The sequence below is a fragment of the Monodon monoceros genome, unplaced genomic scaffold (genome assembly GCF_005190385.1).
Source record: "Monodon monoceros isolate NGI ecotype Baffin Bay Population unplaced genomic scaffold, NGI_Narwhal_1 Super_Scaffold_16, whole genome shotgun sequence".
Taxonomy (NCBI): domain Eukaryota; kingdom Metazoa; phylum Chordata; class Mammalia; order Artiodactyla; family Monodontidae; genus Monodon; species Monodon monoceros.
Genome location: NW_021703772.1, coordinates 80,508,234 through 80,518,858, shown reverse-complemented (window position 1 = coordinate 80,518,858; position 10,625 = coordinate 80,508,234). Strand labels below are relative to the sequence as shown.

General features: G+C 39.9%; 1 protein-coding gene across 1 annotated transcript in view; it reads left to right on the top strand.

Moving 5' to 3' along the window:
- Nucleotides 1-10,625, top strand: part of LYPD6 (LY6/PLAUR domain containing 6) — a 106,851-nt gene that overhangs the window by 78,682 nt on the left and 17,544 nt on the right. The window contains exon 2 of the mRNA XM_029224491.1: nt 3,589-3,777. Coding sequence (XP_029080324.1) covers nt 3,660-3,777 — 118 coding nt within the window. The 5' untranslated portion in view covers nt 3,589-3,659. The remainder of the gene's footprint in view (nt 1-3,588; nt 3,778-10,625) is intronic.

Below are 10,625 nucleotides of genomic sequence, written 5' to 3'. Positions count from 1 at the left end.
GTCCGGGAAGATCCCACATGCCGCGGAGCGGCTAGGCCTGTGAGCCATGGCCGTTGAGCCTGCGTGTCGAGAGCCTGTGCTCCGCAACGGGAGAGGCCACAACAGTGAGAGGCCTGCATACAGAAAAAAAAAAAAAAAAAAAAAAGTAGTTGAACCCTCCAAGTTTGAAAACTTTCTCTAAACGAATCCGGCCTAAAGAATCAAGCTTGCCAAGTAGAGGTGAATCTTTTTTAATGAATGAAATGGTTGTTTTAACTTCATCCATGATACTTCACCATGTGTAGGACCTGTGAGCACACTTGGAGATGTGGGCCTTGGCAGGGGTACAAGGTGTGCTCATGACCTGCGCTCCTTCCACATCTTTTACACAAGTAAAATCTAACTAAGGCAGCTATGGTAGAGATCATGGGGGTGGAACATAGGCCTTGTAAATACAGGGAGGGTGTAGAAGACCAGCACCCACGTGTTTGCTTCATTGACAGGGATGGCAAGAAGTCCCTGGGTCTGTGTGAGCCTCAGCATATTAAAATGCTGGTGGCATTTAGGCCTCTCCCCACTGGCTTTGTCCCTGCCTGGCTGGCCATGGGACCAAAGGTGGGGTAGAGGAGACATATGGATTGTGATTTGTCATACTTAGTAGTTTTGGGCATTGTCATATTTTTCTGATTTAAGGAAAGTGTGCTTGTGTTGAACCAAAGTTAATTGTACCATGTTTACTTTCACTTAGAATACTATACTGACTGATTTTGAACAAAACAATAGTAGTAAAAATATTGGGAGATACTGTTAATACGTGGCATTTACTGTGTGACAGACACTGTTCTTAGTGTTTTACATGTTAATTTATTTAATTCTCATAGCACATTTTTTTAAAGCTGCATTTTTTTCATTGAAGTATAGTTGATATACAATGTTGTCTTAATTTCTGCTATACAACAAAGTGATTCACATATATATATATATAAAACATTCATTTTTAAAAGATTCTTTTCCGTTATGGTTTATCATAGGCTATTGAATATAGTTCTCTGTGCTATACAGTAGGACCTTGTTGTTTATCCATTCTATATATAATAGCTTACATCTGCTAACCTCAACTTCCCACTCCATCCTTCCCCCAACCCCCTGTCCTTTAGCAAACACAAGTCTGTTCTCTGTGTCCAACTCATAGTACATTTTAAGGTAGGTAGTATTATCCTCATTTTGCAGATGAGGAAACTGGGGAACAGAATGGTTAAGTAACTGGCTTAAGGTTGCACAGCAAGAAAGTATTGGAGTAAGGTTTCAAATCCAGGCATCTAGTTCTTCCCCTCTGTATGTTTACTCACACATAGTCAACACAGGCTGTAAAATGAAGGCTCTTGGATGGGTAGCCATGCCACAGAGGTTCATTTCGGATGACATTAAGTAAGGTTCATTTCAGATGACATTAGTAAGGTTAATTTCAGATGACATTAAGTAATACATAATGCTTATGCAAAGACTGTGCAGACGGAGACTTTTAAATTAACAACTGGAAGGAATACTGTGGTTGAGAAATGCTTTAATGGAAATGAGACACTTGCAATGTTTGGTATGTGTTGACATCAAGTTTCACATTAAAAAGAACTTAGGTTGGCAACTAGTTGATATTTAATGTTAAATTATTCAAAATAAAACCAGAAAGCTTTCCTCACCATTCCTCTCGAACTGAGCCCAGATTGTGAGGACACGGGTGTTGGTGCAATTCATTCAGGGGTCCAGGGGGCTCTGTGCTAATCTGTCCCTCAGGTGCAGCTTCACCCGACCTGATGGATGTACACAGAAGAACTATTGCATTCACTTAAGATTAGATAATGTTTGTGCCTGTCACTCATAGAGGGAAAGAGATCCTTGATATTTGTTTTCTCATCACATTATTTAACCAAGTGCCTAGCACAGTGCCTGGCAGTCACATTTATGAAGTGAACGAGCAGCTCCTTCCCTTTATGATTGCAAACCTGCTTGGGGGAACCAAATTGCAAACAGAAGAGGGCGTAGTGAGGATGAAATTGGCAAGCTGGCATCATCAAGCTGTTACAGGGTGATAAGAGTTCTCTATTTTCTAACAATTTGTCTATTTGAAAAAAGTAAAGAACACACCAATCCATCTGGAGTTAATTTGAGTGTATCGTGCATTGTTTGGTGTCAGTTAATCTTTTCACAATTTTTAATAAAGTTATCTTACTATTATTTAATATTTGCCTGTTCTGTAATTTTTAAAAATTGCTTTTATCATGAAATCCCTCTATGTCTGAGCTCCTTGGAGTGTTTCATTTTCTGAATTCATTTTTATACTTTCTATCATCCTGTTTTGAATAATATTACTCTGTACTGTGCTCTGATGTCTGATTAGTCTGATACTGATTTTCTCTATTGATTTTGATTTGTAATATATTTACTCTTGGTCTATTTGTTTTGACAGCAACATTTTAGGATTATCTTATTATGCCGTTTTTAAAATGTCATTGAATATTTGTATTAAAATTTTGTAAACAAAATGTTCAAATTATGTTTTTTTAGCCAGTTTAAAATAAAGTGAATATCTAACTTGACCCCTTGCATGGGTGCTAGAATGATGGTATTCGGAAAATAGAACATGAGGAACAGACTCTATAGAAAAGCAATAAAATGGCAAGCGAACAACGCATATAAATTAAGATATACATCTACATTCTAAGTAAGCTGGACAATTCAACCCTAGTAAAATTTTATTGCTCTCAGTTTTAATTGAAAAGGGCAGAGTCCGAATAAAGGATAGAATGATGATTGCTTCGTGTTACAGTGACACCTTGATCTCATTTCTTCAGGTTTTGTTCATATACCTTGACTCAGTCTTTGGAAGAACATAGTATCACCATTAAATGTGGCCTCAGTGGCCAGACTGCCTGGGTTTAAATCAGCTCCTCTATGTATTTGCTGGACTTCAGTTTACTCACAATGGGATGATAACAGTGCCTACCTCATAGGGTTATGAGGAGAATTACCTGATATATATATATATATAAAGAAATTCAACAGTACACAGCCAATAATGTTAGTTATGTTGAGGAGATTTTGAGCTATAAAGACACATATTGGTTCATGAGAGGCAATTTACCTACATATCCTTTTTTTCTTTTTTTTTCCAAATCTGAAAGTCTAGCCTGTACAGCATGACCCAGTAAGGCTGCACTCTCATACCTGGCGTTCGCTGGTATCAAGGAAATGCTTCTGAGCTTCTGCACCTGACTTATTTATTGTTGCATTCTGGCAGCCAACCCCTTTCCTCCTGGCAAAAAATAGCTGGGTTTCATTAAAATTCAATCTTTCCTGATACCATCTCTGCTGGATGTTAGAGGGGACTGGTAGCAGTGGAGCTTTAGCAACCTAATTAAGAATGGATTTGGGTTGAAATTTTCTAAGTACTCTAAAATTACAGTCTGTAAAGTTTCTCTCCACGTCTACCCACTTCCTTGTGCCCTGGGCTCCCTGTTTCTCCCCAGCTCATCCCGCCATCACAGGAGCTGGGCCGAGTCTCCGTGGCTTTCCCGAGTTGGACACTGACATGACTCTGGCTTCGTATTTCAGGTGCAAGTCCTCTTCCGCCGTCCCGAGTCCCCGCTCCCGGGCCCCCTGGATGAGTGACGCCTTGGTCTGCCATGGAAGCTGGCCCTGCCCTGGCCTGGCTCCTGCTTCTGAGTCTGCTGGCTGATTGTCTGAAAGCTGCTCAGTCCCGAGACTTCACAGTCAAAGACATAATCTACCTCCACCCTTCAAGTAAGACTCCGTTCTCTTCACTGCAGAAATGTCACTTGACTCCCAGTAAGATTTGAAAGTTGAAAAATGGCCGGCAGGAGGCAGCCTTCCGCTCAGGCGAAACCTGGTGATTTAATTGCGGGGGGGCGCGCATGCGACAGAAACATGCCTTGTGTTTTACCCTCCCCTTTTTACAGGGTGTTTGTATTTGAAGGTAAATTATTAGGCTTGTTTTCTCTGTTCCCTGTACCCTCGGTCGCTCTGATTCTGAACACCCTTTCCTCTGACTCTGCCAGCCCTCGGTCAGTTATCAAAGTCAACCACCAAGTCCCAGGAGGAAGGTGTTTGTAAAAGATCAGGCCTTTATAAGCAAGATAATAGCTGGCCTTCCTGTCTGTGCATCTAATTCTCAGTTTCAGCATAATAGCCTCCCGCCACTTCCTGTTTCCTATCCCTTTCAGTTTCCTGTGTTTAAGAATTATCTTGGGAGTGTATAATGATGTGTGTCCCAGGTTCCTTCTCTGGAGTGTCTGACTGCATCTATCTGGGTGGTCCCCATGGATTCTTGCTTTCAGCAAGAAATTCAGGTGCTTCCACTGTTGCCGATATTCTAAGGATCACGCTTCGGGAAACACAGCAGCTTTCCTTCTTTACTGGTCACCATCTCTGTATTTATCTCATCTCTTTTACTTTTGCTTGACTCTCTGCTGGAATGCCCCTGAGCTGGGTATGTAGTGCGAGGGCTCCCGAGGTGCATTACTCTTTTGAAATGTTCTGTTCGCCAAACATTTTTGAGCCTCTACTGTGTGTCAAGCATTGTGATCGGCGTGAAAAATGTAAAGGCAAATCAACCATAGTCCTTGCTTTTGAGGATCTTGCAATCTACAAGGTGGAGGCAGTCACCTGGACTCCTTCAATGCCACATGGTTAGAATATGTAACGTCTCCGTGTTCTGGTTGAATGAGAGGTGGTCCAAGGAGTGCACAGGGGCTTGGAGTCCACCTGACCTCGGGTTAGGACCTCCCTCAGCTGCTTCATAGCCTTCTGACTTGAAATAAGTTCCCTAACTTTGTGAAGATTAAATAAAAGAACGCATACAAAGCACTTAGCACTGTGAGCCATAGGAAATGCTCAATAAATGTTAGGGGAATCTTTAAAGTGTTGATTTCTATATTTCTAACTTGGTTAAGATGATACATACCCTATAGCATTGTTTTGTGGACTAGAAATAATATCCGGAAAATGCTAGCACATACATAACAGGCGATCAGATGCCTGTTGCTTATGATGTTGTGCTAATTGGCTCAGACAGTAAACTGAGGACGCTGAAGGTACATCACTAATTTTTTAAATCCAGATATACTTTTTTTATTTTAACATCTTTATTGGGGTATAATTGCTTTACAATGGTGCGTTAGTTTCTGCTTTATAACAAAGTGAATCAGTTATACGTATACATATGTTCCCTATCTCTTCCCTCTTGCGTCTCCCTCCCTCCCACCCTCCCAGATATACTTTTAACCGGCAGCCAATAGTTTCTTTAGACTTATTGCTGTTGTACGCTCTCACCAGTATAGGCTGGTGCCTACTGGTTAGTTGTATGGAAAGCTTATCTAGCTGCTTGTTTTTGCAGGGCAGTTTATTTTAGTAACATTCATGAAAAGAAGGTGCTTTGATAGTTTCTCTGTTTTCTAAGATTGCATTTTGTTCTTTTCTCCAAACAACCATGCTTTTTTATTACAGTTGGTGGACAAAAACCTAGGTTTCAGTCTCTCGGGTTTGATTGCCAGGACTTTCAGCTTCTGCGGAATTCTTTGTCCGCTTCAGTGACAGGCTCAGAAGTCGCTGGGCCTCAAAACAGACCCACGCCTGGCCTTCTCTGAGGCTGTGATTGTACACGCAGGGTGGAAAGGAAAATTAAGGGGGGTGGATTTAAGTGACCAAGAACAAAACAAACACACCCTGCTTGTGCCTCAGGGGTATGGTGGGTCAGTGCTGGCGGGCGTTGAGTGGACCTCTATTTGGAAAGTCCATTTCAGAATGGGATCTTTGAAGGATGAGCTCTGCCGGGCCGGAGGGGCAATCACCTGTGCTCTTTAGAAATTGATGGAAAAGTTCCATTCATGTGACCTATGTTGATTAAATATAGAGCCATGGCCTGGTTAAAGAGAGCTCACTGTAAACAAAGAATTGATGGAGTATTCTGATGTGATTTTGGAATATAGAGAAGGGTAGAAGCAGCTGTTCCTAAACTATGTTGTATGTAGATGATTCACCAGCAAGTCTGGGCTGAGTTCTCTTTCAGAGTCTCCATAACTGGTCACAAGGAATATAAGTTCTTGCAGAATTCAAGTTCCTGTCCATGGTTCCTACTTGGCCATAACTTTGTTTATTCTGACCACTTTAAAGCAGAGTTAACTTCACATTTCTCTGCACTATTTCAGAAGTTTTTGGTGCTGTTTGCTTGTTTTTACACTTTGATTTTTTAAACGGTCATGGCTGTCTGCCCTTAAGCAGCACCCAGTAGACTATGTTTAGAAGAAGCGATCTCTCCACAAATAAGCAGGTTTCTGTAGAACATAGACCACAAAAAATATATGAAGGAAACATGGGATTATTTTGATTTTGAATTATTAATATAATTGCCTCACTTTGTAGACGGAGACACAAACAGCTTTCCTGGGGTCGGCGAGTGAGCCAGATTCCATTAATATTAGATACTGCTCAGAACCTGCCCAAGGAGAAATGCAGTGATGCTGGAGATGTGTGAAGATACAGAAGTTTTCCACACCAGACAAACATAAACTCATTTCTCCTGGGCCCCGAACGGCCCTCAGAGATAGCAAGTGGGATGAGATTGGAACCCGGGTTGGGAAAGTTCAGCCTCCCATGACTAATCTCCTTTGCTCTCTGGTTCCCTAACCTTTGAAGTTTCTAAGCCTTTAAAAGAAATAAACTTTATGGCTTTCAAACTTGAGGCACTGTCCTCAGTAACATTCTTTTCTATCATGTGTATGGGGTTTTTTTTCTTTTTCATGTGAAAAATGATGAATTTCTTCCTAGCCCATGATTAAAATACCAAAGCCTAATAAAAACCTTTGAAGCAGGAGTTTGTATTAAGAGACATGAAGCTACTTATTTGGCTGTTAGACCTCATACAAGATAGCAGAATTTAACATCCTAAGTGACTTCAACATGTTCTTGGCCTCCTTTTCATTCCTTGTAATAGAAATCTTTCCTGGGAAGTTCAGTTTTCCTCTGGTTGCATATTCTGAGTCTTTCCTTAATTATGTGGACCAAAGAGCTATCTCTCTACAGGGGGCTTGTTTATGCCCAGGAAGTGAGCCAGCGAAGTTTTCCCATAATTCTACACTACGTTAAGTCTTAGGGAGTGAGGGAACTTTCTAGAAAGGTACCAGGAAATGCACTTCTATCAGAAATATGTTCATGGTATTAAAATTATACTGACAATATGTTGTTGCCTAGCAGACTGAGAAGATCAATTTATTAGATTTCTAGAAATTTTGTACTTGCATCCAGTTTCCAAAAACAATGGAAATTAATTTGGTAAGAATGAAAAAGAAGAAAGTTTGGATGCATTACACATCAGCATACAGTTCAAAACAAGATTCTCTTCTCACCACGGTTTTGGTAACTGAAGGCCTTTGTCCTGGCAAAAGTTCCAAGGGATGGAAACAAAGACGAAATCTTTTCCGATGCCTTACAAATGAATTATGGTCGGTTGAACCATGGCTGACCAGGAGAGTTAATGGACAGATTATATTACAGGAAGTAACTGGGCACTTTGGCTTTTCTTTTTTTCTTTACAATAACCTTCTCTTGAGGGACCAAGGACTTATGCCCTGAAATACTTATGCCCTGAAATACTAAGCTTATTAACTCTGTGATCAGGAGCCAAATTAGATTCATTCGCAGCTGGGGCCACAACGATTTGAAACCCTACTTGCTCTGTAATGCTTTGAAGTAACAAAGAAGAAAACTGCACATCTCTTAGAAACCTCTTTCCGTCCTTTTGAAAAAAAACTTCTTTATCAGATTCAGTATCAGTTAGCAAGTTACTAGAGATAGTTGTTCATCTGAAGACCTTGTTTATTAGCTAAATATTTCCAGAGGGGGGAATTTGACCATTTCTTGGTATTGTGCTGTAATTATCGACTGAAAGCTGAGTCTGTTTTCAGAGATTTGTCACTGAAAAGGGTTTGATTATTCACTGATCAGTACTACCTGCCAAGGTGTAAATACAAGTTCCTATGAGCAGATATTAGACTGTCATTGTTGAGAATGCAACAGATATGAAGTTGTGGACTTAAAAATAAAACTCACTGGAAAGGAGATCATTTGGTTAATTGGCAATGATACATGCTGATAAACACATTCAGAGATAAATGATTTTTAACAGAGCTTCATTTTGCTACCATAGTGTTTTAGCTCATATTCCTGTTTTAATTTTGACACAGTTTGAGTTAATTTCAGAGTCCAGGCCTACTTGTATAAGAAATGGCAGTATTTAATTTAATATGTCACTAGTCTTGCAAAAGATAATTTTGAAGAGTCTATTAATCCAAATTTGGGAACACTACAACTTATTAGTGCTAGGCTTTCAATAAGTTTATTCTTGGAACAGCTGGATCGTCAATCTTCATTCAAAGTTCTTAATTTATCTCTTTGATGGGAAAGTTTCCAGGAATAGCTGATCCAACATTCCAGCTAAAAGTTTTACTGGCTGCAGTGACAGACAGATAAAATTGGATACTCTAGTGAATTAATCACACAAGCTGAAGTATTATGGTTGGCTTGCCATCATAAACCTTAATGAATACGATCGTTTTTTGAGAAATGCTGCTCTTTGACAAATTATATACATCTTTTCTTCAAAATTCCTGCTTTAATAATTCTACTTCAAATCTTACAAACTATTTTAAAGTTCTGTCTTTTACACTTATTTATATATTAAATAATTTAAAGTGGATAGTGAAACTATTTTTAATGTATCAAATCAGGATAATTTCCTAAAATATTTTGTATGGTTTTTAATAATGGCATTTAGAAAAATAATCTAATTAAAATGTCCATAAGAGTATTAATGCCTTTGGAACATGAGGACCTATTTATTTATTTATTTATTTATTTATTTTGGTTGGGTGCAGCATACGGGATTTTAGTTCCCAAACCAGGGATCATACCTGTGCCCCCTGCATTGGAAGCGTGGCGTCTTAACCACTGAACCACCAGAGAAGTCCGAGAACCTATTTATTTTAAATTCTTCAGGCATGTACTTACCTAAACTAGAATCTTTAACTCGAGTATAACCCACCTATCTAGGCAGTGAAGACATAAAAACTTTCTATGTGTAGTTTTACAAAATAGTTGATTTCTGTTTATTATAATTACATGATAGAGCATGTTTAACCAGAGCAAGTTTTCCTCATTGGGAATGCAGTCGTTGGATGGCTATGCCTAGGCTGCTTTCCATCCCTCATTTTTAAGAGGATCCTTGCTCTCAGCATCATTCTGTTTATGAACTTGAGTCACCAGCCACTAGGAGGAACATAGAACTCTCAAATGGGCTCATTAAAAGTTTCAGTTACCTGTCTTTTTTAGACAGTTTATGACTTTTGATCATGTTAGGTTATTGGGTATTGTCAGAGTCAGCTCTGTGAAACATTACAAGCAAATGCGAGGATGGGCAGCTATTCTAAGCAAGATGAAAATCAAAGTTATATCTGGCCCATAATTCTGGCCTTAAGCTGCTGCCTCCTCCTTCATTTATTTTTGATAACATACTTAATTGGTTCCATGTGGGCAAAGTAATTTACCCTGAGATGATTATTTCCGCCAGTGGGACATGCAGGCTCAGCCATCTGCGAGGGAGAACAGTCGGCTCCTGCAGATGAAGTGTTTGCATGTTTGCAGCTTTCAAAGAGGCCAGGTAGTTTTACAGATTAACACACACACACACACACACACACACACAAGTTCTGTCTGTGAAAGGCGAAACTCTAAGCAACAAAGTAAGCAAATGATTAAAACTAAGCACCAAGTGAAAGTACATCAGGGAAAAGGACAGAGATGGCCTGGCCAGACGTTCCTTTTGGATCCTGGTCCTTAATTACCAAGGAGACCCTGGTATGCTGGGCACTCTCCAGAACCTGACTCCCATGGATGCATCCTGCCTGAACACAAATGCAAGGCAAAGAATACAAGTACCTGGAGGACAATCCCTTCAGAAGGCAGGAAGAGGCAGCTCAGGAGTGGGGAATGGAGGGGAAAGATAGGAGCAGCTTCCTGGAACATCCCCATGTGCCCTCAGCACTCTGCCCCGAGACATTGGCCGTGGGCCCCCGGGGCCCCTTAGGAGGTTCACCTCTGCACAGGCAGCATGTATCTTAGCAATGAAGACTCTTAGCTGGTATTTGCTATCCCCTGAGACTCTTAACCATATCAGGTCCAACCAGATAAAATTATACGATTGAACCAAAGAAATTTTATAGGTAAGAAATGATCAAGCATCAAGAAATTTTTAATGGTTGATCCTAATATTTATATTTATTTACACGATGATATGTCTACAGAAGTTGACACATAAAAGTAAATCATAGGAAATCCAGAGTGCCTTTTTTTAATTGACATTCTTATTGAGATTATTGTAGATTCATCCGCAGTTTTAAGAAGTAATATACAGAGATTCCATATGTACTTTACCCAGTTTCCCCCAATGGTAACATTTTTTAAAACTGTGGAATAATATCACAACCAGGTTATTGACGCTGATACATTAGTCTACAGGTCTTATTCAGACTTCCCCCGTTTTACTTGTGTTCATTTGTGTGTGATTCTGTGTGTGTGTG